General features: G+C 43.9%; 1 protein-coding gene across 2 annotated transcripts in view; it reads left to right on the top strand.

Moving 5' to 3' along the window:
- The window catches only part of LOC133349551 (glycine receptor subunit alpha-3-like), a 54,218-nt gene that overhangs the window by 23,467 nt on the left and 14,968 nt on the right, over positions 1-15,783 (top strand). Inside the window, exons 3-9 of one of the 2 annotated variants that reach the window (XM_061563110.1) lie at positions 3,739-3,854; positions 6,977-7,044; positions 9,832-10,055; positions 11,169-11,251; positions 11,619-11,756; positions 12,151-12,365; positions 13,350-13,502. In XM_061563110.1, the coding sequence (XP_061419094.1) occupies positions 3,739-3,854; positions 6,977-7,044; positions 9,832-10,055; positions 11,169-11,251; positions 11,619-11,756; positions 12,151-12,365; positions 13,350-13,502 (997 nt within the window). The remainder of the gene's footprint in view (positions 1-3,738; positions 3,855-6,976; positions 7,045-9,831; positions 10,056-11,168; positions 11,252-11,618; positions 11,757-12,150; positions 12,366-13,349; positions 13,503-15,783) is intronic. The other variant, XM_061563111.1, reaches the window with a different exon arrangement.

Below are 15,783 nucleotides of genomic sequence, written 5' to 3'. Positions count from 1 at the left end.
ACCCCGAGGGTAAAGATTACATCTCCTGACTCTGCCAAATGGCACAAGCTTAATTAGATGTTTGTTCCATGGTTTAGTGGTACTTGGATTGAAGGTGGAAGGGTTAGCAGCCCCTCACACCCGTCCAGAGCCCCGTTTCACTGCTGTGGTGGATACAAATGCCATGAGGGGAATGGCCAATCGAAATTTGCCCTCCCCCCATGGCACTGCTCACCACAGCGTGACCGTCCGGCACCAACACAAACATTCACTCTCAGCGTGAGACCGACTCATTACATTGCCTCTGAATAAAATAGTTTCGTGGCTCAGTTTGAAATTTCGAGTTCTCGTTTTAAGTCAAAATAAATATATATTTCATGGAAGCTGGTTCATAAGTATGGGCATTCGTAAGTCGAGAACTCCCTGTACTCCTCTTAAAAGGCAGTGGTGTGGAACCTGCTGCACTCCCAATCTGGGTCAGTCTCAGAGAAGAGCTCCAGGACCCCCGTGATCTAAGTGATTGATGTCCTAATTAAAATGTTCTGTTCCGAGCTTTATTTAAGGTGGTGCCTGGTCTCGTGAGTTCTCACCTGGATAAACACATTTTTGTTTTGCAATGTAATCATGCCTACGAATCGTGATAATCGAATTGCGAGGGGTCAGGTCTGGTTGGCTCCGAGCGTACGTCGTCGCTCTCATTGTTCTGAGCGAATGATGGTGGTGGGCACGTTGCTTCAGCCAGCGCAGCTGCGTGTTCTCACTCATAAGTGCTTTTTACATTTTTTTATTATTCTTTTTATCCAGGACAAAGAGCTCTGTAACGAATCAGTTTCCTGCGGGGTTGCGCTCAGCGAGGTCTGCCTGTATAAGCCTACTTTTATCAAGCAATTATTACAACCAACAAATATTTTTAGAGGAGGCATCATAGGCTCGAATTGGGAAAACATGATTCCTTCCCCTTCTTTTGCTGTTTGTGTTTACTATACATTTTGCACTCGAAATTCACAGTGGTCTCAGCCATTTCAGCCGAAAGCCTGGGTTTAATCCCAGTCAATCATCCAATCTCGTATCTTACGTCTAATTGTGTTATGTCTCAGTTCGCCACGAAACCACTAAATGTAAATAAATAGCATATAGACTGTGTCACAATTATTGTGAGTGTTTCTACAGATGACCAAAAGTGCTCGAGGTTTGTCCCTAGATGCGGATTGTAAAACACATAAAATATTAGCATTACTAATCGGCTTTGCCCGAGACTTGGATTCTTGTCTTGGATTAATACACAGCCTACGCAGAGGTTGGGGGGGATGCGTGACGTCAGCAGGTACACCACGTAACGCTTCCACATGCGGGTGACATCACACCCACCCTACTGTATACCACACTGCTGTATATTCACTATACAATTACGATACTATATTTTACCTTATACATTATATTATACATTACACTGTTATACTATTTATTATACCATCTGCTATACACCATCCCATTGACCGTCGCTTGAAAGGTACTAAGAGGAAGCAACGAAATATGTCAATGGGAGAGTGGTAGATAAGGAGACTTGCAGCAGAGCAAAGACTCCATTCCGTGAGGAGACTACAAAAGATATATAGCCAATGCCAGCGAATGGACTGCGGTCTGAAAGTCACCGTAAACGTGAACACAATCAGTTCAGACCCGAAACGGTTTATCACGTCCTTCCAATGATTGCTGAACCAAAGTCCATCTTCACTTATTTTTATCCCCGTCTATCCATTCCAATTTTCTGAAATGACCTTATAATGTTGTTGTGAATAAGTTTTGCAACATCGAGGTATCCCCTTCTAATATATGTTCTTTGCTTCATGTAATATCAGTGTAACCGTTCCACCTTCTGCAAATATCTTTCAAAATATCGTTTTTAATTTAAACATTGTTTTTTTAAAGCTTGAAAGAGTGCATTGATTTTGAATTAATCAAATAAATTTTCATGTAAATTAAATGAAAAGGCTGCCAACGAGAGATAAACATAAATATAAGTAAAATAAAAGTCTCGTACAACGATCTCGCTAAATAATTAAATGTTTCTGTCAGAGAGACGCAAGCATAAAAAACACGTAATAACATGTTTACCTAGAGCAGTTATTCAAGACAGACCGATATCAAATTGCTAAAAAAGTGGCTGATGAGAGCAGTGGAGAATGGACATTTATTCTCAATAGCAGTAAAACTACTCACACGTCATTTCACGTTGTTGCGATTATAGGAATTTCATTACACATCGCATATTACAGTATTTTTCCACTACAGTGCAATGTGTTGCACACTCGAAATGAAGGACGTAGGCAGGTGCTCCAAATTGAGGGCAAGCACATTTATTTATTGTAGTTAATATTAATCTTGTGAAGAACCGCACCGTCACTCTGTAAAATGCAACAGCGCGAGCTACACGCAGCAATTCTTCCGAGACGCCATTAACCATGTGGCTGGTTTACACGTGCGGTTATTCATTAACCCTTTCTCTTAAACCCAATGCTACTACTTATAAACCATCCTTGTCTTTGACAATCACATTTGCACATCACTATTCGACTATTACTTTAATCCTAAGCTGTATTTCTATCTATACCATCCACTTATATCGGTATATTACACCCATTATATGTACTGTATGTGTACAGTATACGTACTGTATCTCACCATTGTACAGCTTACTACTTTACATGTGTTCTAGTCTCAATAGCATTGCAAGTAGTCATACTCTGGGTACATGGGCATGGTTATAGACTAAACAGTATTATAGTTAGAGAATTACAATGACAGTAACTAATTACAGTGCGTTATCCCTTTACAATGCACAGTGCTAAAACGCCTATAATTGCATATATCACAAACAAACAATTCAAAGCCAAGCTTAAAGTCTAGAACAAGTCTAGAACAAGTCTAGAACATTTATATAACGATCAAAAACAACCTTTGGGTCCTTTACCTGTAAAATGTAACAGCGCGAGTTACACGCAGCAATTCTTCCGAGACGCCATTAACCATGTGGCTGGTTTACACGTGCGGTTATTCATGAACCCTGCCAGCCACCTATAGGCCCGACTCAGTCATCACATGCTGCTCTACACCCATGCATTGATGCACTGCACAGCACATCAAGACCGTCACAGAACCACACTTTACTCGCTTGCTGCACAAGGATATAATTAAAAGAGTGATCCATTCCTAATGTGCCACAAATGGCTTACAGCAGTGTTCTTCACTACTGTTCAGATGTTCAGAGGGGGGCCACTTTCACCGATATGACATCGGTGTGAGGGCCACCACACATTTGAAACCATTGTGGGTTGACAGCATGATGGTGTCAGTGGCCCGTGGGCCTTGCAATGAAGAACACAGACTTAGATGTTTCCTGTTAAGTTATAAAGCTCCTGGGCTTGAATAGTGGCTGGGAAATTTACTTCAAAATCCATATTCTATTACCAGTAAAATCAATATACCTACATACCAGATTACATGTGTTTTGACAAAAAACAACATTGAGTGACCACAGCCATCACTGAATGTGTTTTTCTACTGAAGCTTGAGACATTTGGAATAGTCCAGAAATGTGGATGATGTTCCAGAGCTAAACACTTCTGACTCAAATGTCACTGAATGGCACAAGACAACTATACTGTAAATGTATATTAGGATTCTGGACCTTATCTTGTTTATCTTCACGTCGAACCCTATATAGAGTATACTGAAATGTATGCGTGTTTGTTTATCCAGTTTGGAATTTCCTATTGATCCAACAAGTGGCCCAACCATCACCCCTACCGAGTTCCTGGACAAGCTGCTGGGCCCAACATCTGGTTATGATCACAGGATCCGGCCCAACTTTGGAGGTATCTATTTTATATTGAATAAAACGTCTAGTTTTATTCTACAAATACCAGTTACCAAACAGCACAAATTGAGCCACATTGACAATTTGGAAGAAGGTAATTACTGAAAGTTTGTACCACTTCTGCTTTTACACATAGCATAATCCAACATATCATCAGATGAACTTTAACCAGTGTTTCATCTTATAAATTTGTCAGAGCCTTCTGCACGATGAGACATTTCTGATATGTCTACAACGTGCAAGGGTTGAGTTTTGGGGTTATCGCCTCCAAAAGGCGAATTTGGACAAACTCCGAATTTGCTGAAACTCAAAACTTCCTCTAAAGAGGATGCACGAGTGTCGACAAACCCAAACAGCCGCCTATGAACGTGATATGGAGTCCAGTCACTAATTAGTTTCCTCCAACATTTATTGTCAACATCACCTCCAGATTTAGTTATGGTCCAATGTAAAATAAACGGCTGATACAAGTTACACAAATGGAATCTCAGTTGCATTTGTCTCGAACCATGGACCTATCAAAATAACAATTCCAGGGACAGGCTCAAGGCAAACAGAACAAAAGTCAATGGTGTTTGCAATTAATTCCATACGGATATGTGCAAGGATTTTTAGGGGTTTTAAGAACAATAAATGGTGCAAGTTATATTAACAAGACCAACGTTAACAGCAGCAGAAAGCACTCGGTCAAGTTATAACTAGATTCAGTTTAACACTTAGGCTTTTTCGACCAATATTATCCATAATAGAGGTTTTTGGGGTTAGAACGTGTATATATGTGTCGTTAAACCCGGCACCACCCGACACAGCCAATTAGTAAGGTTTGCCACGTAAACAAAACATTCCAATTCATTATTAGTTCAGCACACCGGTGTGTTGGAGAGTAAACCCACAACAACATTCACAATTCGAGTACCGTGACGTTTCGCCGGTAATTCCAATCAGCATTATCTATTGTGGATATAACAAGACTAGCAAAGTCGTAATGGCTAGCGATGAAAGTCCAGACTCAAGTGCATTAGCCAAGCAAGCAGGGGCGTGCACCTAAGCTCACGAAACGGGGCCGCCGAGGTTGCAAGCTCACAGGCCGCAACACGCAGGTAGAGTTGGGCTGCACAGTTCTCAGACAAGCAAGGTGCAGAGGTCACAAGCTCACATAACTCATAAAGGAATTCGACATGAACAGAGTAGGGTTATGCGTGTAGATGTTAGCTTGAACACGAACCCAATAGAGTTGCAGAGGTGGCAAGGTTGCAAAACTGAGTGGTACTGATGATAGGCTCTCAGGTGTCTCCTGTTTCTGGCACTGCAACTCTGTGAACTTTGATCTATTCTCAGGCATTTATAGTCACTGACACTGTTACACTGTACTGACATCTATTCCCAGGAATTTTGAGTCACTGGTGCACTATACTTAGATCTATTCCCAGGCATTTGTAGTCACTGGAACTGTAACACTGTACTGAGAGCTATTTTCTCAGTGACTTTAGTCACTGGGACTGTGCTGATAAATACTAAACACTGCATCACGAAGCAAACGCTAGCCTAGACGTATCATCAAGTAAATGTGAAGATAGACACTATCACTAACTAAATGCTAGACTAAACACTGTATCACTAAAAACACGTGAGACGAAGCACTGTATCACCATCGATGTGATCACTAATCTATGACACTTTCTTTTCCTCTCAAACTCTGGGCTACGGCACTGCAATAAACACAGGAGGGTGTTCACTGTATTTGAAGTCATGGTAGCACTCGGTGGTTGAACACGAACCAAGGTGAATCTGGGTAGAGGCCCAACAGCCAGTTCTGACCACGAGGCACACATAATTTGCAGTCTTTAGCAGTCAAAGTTAGCAGCAACAGTCTCTAAAGGTTCACCCACAGCTAAAACGTTGTCACAGTTTCTCCAGGCAGGTCTCCTGGCTTCTCCCAACAACTGCCCAGGTTAGTTCCCAGGCATAAATGTATTCTATTTTATTTAGGATTTATATAGCGCCCTTTCCGAACACACCAGCCTCCTCCTCTCGCTCCGTATGGCCTCTCCTACTATAACGATGGTGTCCCCCTCTCCTAACATAGCAGACACCTCATGGCCTCTTCCAGAAGATTGGGATACTTTATCAAAGGAATCTACATCTGGGAGGCGATGGCTCACCCACCTGTAGTTCTGGACATTGGGGCCATGGGATTGTAATGTGAGGATATATCTGGCTCACTGACGTATCACAACTCGTTATGATGATTGGCTCTGCTGGTCCTGGTCTATAGCCAATGGGGGGAAGCCTAGGGGCGTGGCCCTGACGTAATGGAAAGGTGACAGCTGTAAGTAGAGGATTGGTTCTGCTGGCTTTGGCCACAGCCAATGGGGAGATGAGTCAGGGGCGTGGTCCCGGGAGCCTACGAGGGAGCCTGGAATATTCCATGGAGGCTAACCAGGATTGGTGGAAACGTACCACGTGACCCGGGTATTAAATAGGGGTAGAGACGAACAACACGTGGTCAGAACGGGAACGAACGGAGGAAGGGGGCCAATCGTGAGCGGGGCTCCGGGTTGCCACGTGGCGGTGCGTCTCTCTCTATCTATCCCTCTCACGCTGCCTGTCATCAGCGTGAAGGAAAGCTGTAATGCAAGTTGAATAAAAGGACCGGATTCCAGAAGTCGCCTCAACGACCTTTATTACAGGATGCAGGAACTGCCTGGGCAGGGCGCCACACCAAATGGCGCGTCGGATTCATAGTTACAAATTAATGTTTAGATTCACATACATCAAATCACGTGTGATAATTTATGATTTGCAAATTATATGCAAATCCATAATAGAGGATTGCTTTAGGCTCATGGTTTCAACAAACGAAACAGACCAAGACAAACCAAACAGGCATACACAAGACAACGCATAATTATAACCGAAACAGGACATCCCACGAAGTAAAAACGGCTCTCATGTGGAGTTATGAAATAGGTAATTTATTTCACGTATTACAAAACTATTAATACGTATATATGTCATCGTTTGAATTGGGTATATTGATTTCAGTTGCATCAAAATGCATTGCTGGGTTTCGTGGAGGAATGTTGACTCATAACAGTAATGTAATTTTTTTTATTCCAGGACCTACAGTAAATGTCAATTGCAGCGTTTACATCAAGAGCTTTGGATCGATTGAAGAAACTACCATGGTATTGACATGTACACATGATTTGAGTGCCATTATTAATTAAATACATTCATTTGGCCAAGTTCCAATTGTTAATGTAGAAGTTAATTTGATAAGTAGGCTTTCATGACCAATGTTATGATGCATATTTATTTGTATTCAATAAGCTGGCACATTTGCCGTCTGGACAACTTGATTTGTTTCGCTTTTTTGGGTGGCGGAGGTTATAGTTTAAAAAACATAACAATACAATCCAACTCAAAAGAGAAGCCAATTATGAATCAATCAATATAGATGCAAGAGCGCTGTTTCCGCTGCCAAAACAGAAAACGTAATGTAAACAAAGCCAGTTGAGGTCTAAATACTCATAAATGGGCATTGCAGGTTGGCTGAGGGCATGGCTCAGCCCACTTACGAGCGCTCGGATTGGCCGAATTTTGGCGCCCGTGTGCAAAACTTGAACATACCGTTGGTCAAAATTTCACGTTAGTCGAAACCATGGGGTCCTATGGCAGGCGAAAAGTAAACCGAAAATGTGTTAACTGAGGGATTACTGTATTCCCAGTCACGTGCCTAATATTTTATCCACCCACATTTCGAAACATGCATTTAGAGTATTTGGCTGCGATAAATGTCCACATGATAAGCCACTTCGTTGAGCTATCATTTGTGGCAGGTCGCCTATGAAAAAGAGCTACATGGCTCAGTGGGCCTTAGCTGGTAAAATAAAAAATTGTACAAAAATGGTAATATTGACCTCCGCCCTTCGACTGCTTTGAGTCACCCACCGCTTGAGCCACACACTCCTCTCCCTCTTGCCATGCGTGTCTCATTCATCTTCCCATGCGATGCATACAGCTGATCCCTGGGGCCTCAGTAACGAATGGTACGCCCAATTCTATGAAATGCACAGGCAAAGATTTGTCCCACTTTCAATCCTCTATGGGATGTATGCAAGCGGGTAGTGTACACTTCCACGAGATCTCACGGGCAGTCAGGACCACCTTTGTATGCCATTATGTCCACACAGATGCTATCACAAATATAACACATATTATCATAAATACACACGCGTGCACAATTACACACAGATATGCACTGTCACAAATCGAAAAATATCCCCCATATAATCTTTTAACATTGTCAATGAGTACCTATTACGGCCGACAGAATACGATATACACACACACAAAACACACTCGAACATTGACATGCATGCACTCTAACACACTCGCATATATAATGCATTTACATTACTTCAAATAATAACACGTGCTGTAAAGTACAACTTGCCTCAGCCACATCATGGCGGTCATGTCATTCAGGGGCTTGATGTAACCATAGTAGCCATTTGCATCAGGATTGTTTTCATGGCAACTGATTGGCTGGTGTAGTGGGAGTGATGACTTAACCTCTAGCAACCACTGATGGCATGTCCATATTTGCAAAACGGCTGCGACATGCATATATTAGCATGGTTGGCTACGTACAGTTGGCTATGCACCGTGCGAAAGAAGTTCAATATACATATACTCCGCATTTTGCTCTACGCGATTTTTGAGGGTACGCAAATCACTGCCTGGTAGAAATTTACGCAGTTTTGTTTCTGTACTCAGGCCCCTGGGCTCTACGCATTCCTTCGCCGGCAGCAGCTCACAGGGAGCGTGTCGCTGCGCAACCCAAGCGGGAGCTAGCGCGCACGCGAGGGCGCCTGGTCCCGTGAGCCTGGCCGAGTGGCGGCTTCTTCCGTAGGCTACCCAGGTCACTGCAACGGATGTTAGGTGTGCGTTTGGATATTGGTCACAGTTGTAGGTTCAAAATGACGGGACCTGCCAGCGATATAAATACAACACTGTCAATGTTTCTGGGCAACAGATCACTTTATCCTACAAATGAGACTACAGCATCCTGGTTTCCTGCGTTCTCACCTGGTTAAAACGAACACACTTAAAGGGCCCCCAAACATTGCAGGCAGTCGTGAAGTTAGGGTCTAGGTGTGCATGTGCCTCATGCCCCCACGGAGTATGAGCATGATTTAGCATTCAACTCATCCGACGTGGTTGGATGAGTTCTCATCAAGAGAACGTGATGACTGCCACTGGAAGTTAATCAAGCAATTTTTATGCACTGATTGTAAATGTATTTTGTGTGTATGTATGTTGAACTTCTTTCGCACCTTACATAGCCAAATGTGATCATTGGAGGTAAGACTGTCGATAGGCATACATTAAAAAACTAAATTAAAGTGTAGCTTTTTGCAGCCAATGTTATGGTTCATAATTGATTTTTTGATTAGGCTACGTAATGATCTGACCAAATTTGTGTTAAGATCCTCTGCCACCAAATGAAATGTTCACATCTACAAGCATGAATACATTCATTATAATTGTTGCAGCTCAATGGTAAGTTACAGAACAATTCTTACAACTAAATTCTGCAATTAGATACGACGTTTTACTTGAGACTACGTCAAGTATCATCAGCACAAGATCCAGGAAGTCATAATCAACATCCAGTCATTCTAACTTCCTGGATTAACGTAGTCTCAAAAAAGCATTGTATATATTTACTACATTTGTGAGAATTGTTCTTTACCTTACCTATGAACTGAAACAATAATAATTGGCACATTAACGCTCATAAATTCGTCAATTTAATTTGTTTTGCTGCGTCGGGTGGTGGAGGGTCTTAATGGCGCAAATTTGGACAGATCATTACGTAGCCTAACCAAAACATCGATTATGAATAATTTAAAAAATATCGCAGTTTCGATTTGATGATGAATGACAATTAGATGCCTTTTCACCAGGACTACCAGGTGACAATCTTCCTGCGGCAGAAGTGGATCGACCCTCGGCTGACTTACAGCCACTACCCTGAGCCCTACTTGGACCTCGACCAGTCCAACATTCAGTACATCTGGAGACCTGACCTCTTCTTTGACAATGAGAAGAGTGCCTATTTTCACGAGGTCACGACTGACAACAAGATGTTGAGGATATTCAAAAATGGCTTGGTTCTTTTTACTGTGAGGTTGGTTACAGCTGACCAATCAACATTCATTACAAACCTCAGAATATAATAATGTGCACAAGGTCAGCTTTGACCTGAGTGGCAAGGACATATGGAAATGAGAGTCAAGCATGACTATTCAGCCTAAGCAGTTACAAACTTGAGCAACGTTCGAATGAACTTATATGTAATAAACCTTTGTAATTAAAATGTAAACAAAGCATAATTGAGACTCAATACGATTTTTTCAAGTAATGTGTCCACTTGCGTAACTTTACTAAATCAAGGAGCCACCTCCAAAAGTTCTCTCTCTCCTAAGGCACGACTGGACAGAACTTTATCAACATAACCTGCGTTGAAGTCAATGCGTTCAGGCCTTTCGTACAATTTAGGGCCATACGGCAACATTTCAAATTCATCACGATGGGGCTGAGACTGACTATAGCTTCACGGGCAAGCGCACCATTCCACGCTCAGACCTCTATTCTATAGCCTCCCATCCTGAACCTCCACCATCTCATTGTATTCCTTATCCTGACCTCCACTTTCCATTTTTCACATTTTATTCTTTTCCCTGTCTCCTCACTGCTCTGTTAGTTATACCTCCTTTCCAGATATTTCTTAAAACACCCCACTTGTGCCTCCCCACTCCCCTCATGCCTGGGCCAGGTCAATTTCAGGCCAGTACACATTATGTAACGTGTGTGTTTTATGTATGGGTATCACACATGTAGGTATGCACATGTGTAGGGAGCGGTAGTGTAGTGGTTCGTGCCCTGCTCTAAGAACCCTACGACCAAAGTTCAATTTCCGCTCACAGGCAAAACCAGTGAAGGTTATCTGAACCGGTCCTGGGCCTCCCCTAGGTCGACTCAGTCTCAAATTAGTGCCTGGTACGGTGTGTAAACATTGTCACTGGGGAGACAAAGGCGGCCGGGTGTGGTGATGGCCACCCACCCCATAGTGTATTATTCCAGCCTTCATAGATGCTCGCTAACAGCACTTGCCCCAGCAATTATTAAGGCTATACGGGGATCTTTGTCTTTGTTTGTGTATACACATCTATTGTTCTAGGTTGTATATTGGTGCATTGATAAATGCTACCCTTTAATGATACATGTTTTGTTCGTGCAGGCTGACATTGACACTTTCCTGTCCCATGAATCTGCGCAACTTCCCCATGGACACACAGATGTGCTACATGTTCCTGGAGAGCTGTACGTAACATTAGCTTACCATCAACACATCTTTAAAGTACCAAAAAATTACCGCATTGCATATTCGGGCATTATTCAATAGGTTGTTCCTTTAACAAATGGAAACACGTGATTCGTTATACACTGTAATTTTGTAAGAATTTAGTAAGAAAGCTTTAGGATTGAGATGATTGTTTGGAGAATCATTTGTGACTTTTGATCGGTCATCTTTGCATTTACGTTAAAATGTTCAACCCTTCGAACCTTGTTGTTATCCTTGCCCGATTAGCACGGTTGGCTATATACCATACGAAATAAGTTCAACATACGGCACATCAATTTGGGTTTGCGCTGTCAGAAATGTTTTCTCTCTCCATTTTGTGCACAGTTGGTTACACCATGACGGACCTGAGCTTCCACTGGGATGAAGAGGAGCCCGTGATCATCTCCAAGGACCTTGTCCTGCCACAGTTTGTGCTGAGCAGCAAGATCGACACCGACTCCTGCGACAAGCTGTACAGCAGCGGTACAGGCAATTTGTGTCCACCCGTGTGGAGTGTTGCATTCTCACCGGTGAAACTTTACACTGTACTGTACGGGTACTCGTAAATGTCTCAAATTCGGTGAAAGCCCCCCGCTGCCTGCCTCCCCCCTCCCTTCTAAATTAGAAACAGATGAAATTTGCCTGTGTGTGTGCAGAATTTGGATGCATTGTGAGGCTATGAGGATTGGCAACAGCTTGGGGAGGCCTTCATCCAGCAATCAAGGCTGATGCTGATCGTTGATACAAACCGTGTTTAGTTATATTTCTCTATGATGATTCAAGTCATGTGTAAATTCGTTATTGGTGTAGTTTTAATATATTATGCCACAGCCGTTAAACACATACTGTACTCACTAATCTCTCTCCTTTGCGACAGGTCACTTTTCATGCATTTCAGCAAGATTCGTTTTGCATCGTGAGATGGGCTTCTACCTGATCCAGCTCTATGTGCCCAGTGCGCTAATCGTCATAATTTCCTGGGTCTCCTTCTGGATAAACATGGAGGCAGCCCCAGCCCGTGTGGCGCTGGGGATCACCACGGTCCTCACCATGACCACACAGAGCACGGGAGCAAGAGCGTCACTGCCTAAGGTCACCGGAGAGACCCTCACTGTAGCACAAACCTCACCAAACCCCACAACAGCGACGGTCCCACGGATCTAACTTTCACCATCAAGCGTCATCCTCGCAGCGGCGGCTTTTGGCTCGCCATCGAACAAAGATGGTCACCGCATCACGCGCTTTCAGATGCGCTTCTGCAGCCGTCTGGAACGCTCTTCCTTCCGATATTAGGAAGTCACTAGAGCTAAGCACTTTTAAATAATCAATATTCAAAGCACATTTCTTAATGACTGATTTGTGTTTAGTTTGTTGTCCTTCTCCCGCACCTCCACTTAGCATGGTTGGCTACATACAGTGCAAAAGAAGTTCAACATACATGTGTAATGACAGGGTGGCACCTGCTGGCTTGGAAGGGGAATCCCGGGTATGGGCACAGAAGTAACAACCAATCAGGGAAGGTGTATCTGGGACAAAGTTAAAAGGTGGGGTTAGCCGAGATACTCCGGGAACCTGCTCGAAGGTTCCACAAGAGGGCGTGGTCGGAGGCGGGGCCTAGCCTGGGGGGATATAAGGGGGAGTGGACCCAGAGCTCAGGGCTCGTGTGTAGGGTCTTGGGTCCTGGCTGTGTCGCTGCTTGCCAACATCTCCCTCCGTTGTCCGGCCACGTGGAAGTTCTCCGGCGTGGTTTCCATCGTCGTCATCGTCACGCCACCAGCCAGTGGTGTAGCCGAGTGAGGGCGATGGGACCACGCCGAGTGATCAGCTGTGTGTAGCTATTAGAGACGTTCATATCTAGTGTTGTACTCAGTCTGAAGAAGAACAAGTGTTGGCCTGTGTTGTGCCCAGTATGAGTAATAAAGAAGAAGTACCCTCTACACGACGTGCCACGGAAGTCGCTCATTACACATGCATAACCAGTACAATTTTATTTAATAATTGTAAGGTGGATCCGTGTTTTATCTCTTAACGATAAGAACATGTGCACTCATGACTTTTGTGCCACTGCTGCTGCAGGTCTCCTACATCAAAGCGGTGGATATTTGGATGGCGACGTGCTTGCTGTTCGTGTTCGCCTCACTGCTGGAGTACGCCGCAGTGAACGTGACATCCAGGCAGAGCCAGGGGTTCATGAAGAAGAGCATAAAGAGGAGCATGCCCATAGACCCGGTGAGTTCCTCCATGCGACTCTCGTGTACAATTGCGTTGTACTTCCTTAGACTGTACCAATCGTCTGTCTAAATCACACCAGGGCAGAACAATTGCAGTGGTGCACAAACTGAAGATATACACTTGCCAGGTTCCCCATTAACACTGCAGGGCCAATAAAGCCAATAAAAGGAAATAAATAGCCCGTGTCATTAACCATCATCATCAGTCGCTTGTCCCTGGCCAGAGTATAGCGGTCACCACAAGATGCCGCCAGGCGACTCTGTCCTGAGCACTAACACAGCAGTGCCAAGACCGTGGGTGTTTGACATAAACCTCAGTGGCGCACGTCCACATCAAAATGTGTCTGGCCCGAGTACCGCGGTGGGCTGTTGATTGTGGTGTGATCGGCCAATGTGTCTGCCCGGGCAACGTATCCAAAGAGGCGAAGTCTACTTACCCTGACAATTTTAGTCTCCGCCGGAAATTCTGTTCAATGACCGACCTCGGCATGGTGATCTGCTTGCTGAAGTGGATGCAGAATATCTGTCATGGACACCACTGGTCAAATGCGTTATTTTCTGCGCAGAGAGCCTGTAATTGACCACGTATCTGAGCCATACAGCAGCGTACAGGGAGGATGTACGCATTGTAGAGGCAGGTCTTTGTTGTCATTGTAATGCTGATGCGCCAGATGCATCTGTCGAGTTGTTCCATTCATTCGTGCATAATTCTGATTCATCTTTTCATTTCTGCCTCACTACTTCCAGTATGTTGCAGGTTGCAGCCGAGGAAGGGGAATGCTATTTATGACATTTACATCGATGCCTGCTATTTTCACTTTCTTCAGGTCATGTTGCTATTTTGTGGTTTTCGCCCAGTTTATTCACGGGCAAAATGATAGATATTATTAACTTAATGGATGCAATATAAGCAGATGTTAATTTCGCACTCGATATTTTCCAGAATGCTACTAGGCTGGCTTGGAGTAGGCGCCAGGCACTAGCATTAGAGTACAAGAAACGGGTATTTATAATTTCCACATCTACCACCTTCTCCATTGTCCATTGCAATGCTGAAGTTGAATATCTATACAATATATAGAAAACCTACATATGGCTTAGTGTCCACGTTACTTGTGGCTTCCTTCTGGAGGAATCGACGTGAGAGCAGGAAGGCGGAGATGGGGGGGGGGGGTCATAGTGGAGTCAGGGGTGGGGGAGGGTGGCAGTTATCAGGTCTGGCAACTGGAAAGACGAGCCCATTAAAGAGAGTCACTAATGCAATAGCGCAATAGCGTGAACAATCGGGCCATTAGGGATGTGGTCGAGGCGAGTGAAAGAATGGCTCAGGGAGGGAGATAAACAAGAGAGGCAGTTGGAAAATTTGGGAGTTGAGCTGGTAGTAGAGTTAAACTAAAAACAATAACTGTTTTTTACCAGGTAAGGCCCACTGAGCTATATAGCTCTTTTTCAGAAGCAACCTGGCCAAAACTGATAGCTCAACGAAGTGGCTTATTATTTGGAAATTTATAGCAGCCAAATTCTCTAAGCGCATGTAACTCCAAATATACAACAGGCGTCAGGGTCGGGATCGGGATCGGGATCGAACCCACGAACTCTTGTATACCAGGCGAGGTAGTTAACATCTCGCCACCGGGGCACCCCAGTTAGCTAGCAAGGGCGAGGCACGGCGTGAGGAGCAGGTTGCACGGGTAGCATTAGAAACAGCGGCGGTGCAGGAGCGGGGATAATGTATGGAGCAAAAAGAGGAAAACTCACACGAGACAGCAGAGGCGACAACAAGGCATAGGCTATACTAGTTTCTTTCACACCAAATTCTTCACACAACCCCACATTTGGATAGATGCCTCATTGATTTCCAGGTAGAGATTTGTGAGCCGATTGTGATATACACGCATGTGAAAATAGAGCATAACCTCTATGTTTGAAATGAGGGACTCCAGATCGACAGCAACATTTGTTTTGAATATCTGTAAAACGTAACAAGATGTATCACAATGAGCAGGGCTGCATCAAGTATCCATTGATCCACTTGGCAACTTTGCATGCAGTGTACTCTTACTCACATTTTACAATGAATCCATTTACATTATTTTACTGATAAGTAGGTTTACATGTGTAGTGAGCGACTTCCAAGACACGACATGTAGAGGGCTCCTTGTTTATTTCTCATACTTTACAGGCAGAGTCACTGAGTAACATATACACTGGGCTACGTATAGCTGATCCACTCATACAGCCACATCGCTGGTGTCTAACTATATAGCTGGCTGACTATC

This window comes from Lethenteron reissneri, chromosome 30 (assembly GCF_015708825.2).
Source record: "Lethenteron reissneri isolate LAM-NWPU_2019-01 chromosome 30, ASM1570882v1, whole genome shotgun sequence".
NCBI lineage: Eukaryota > Metazoa > Chordata > Hyperoartia > Petromyzontiformes > Petromyzontidae > Lethenteron > Lethenteron reissneri.
The sequence above is the reverse complement of the archived record's forward strand: the minus strand, read 5'-3'. Positions and strand labels throughout refer to the sequence as shown.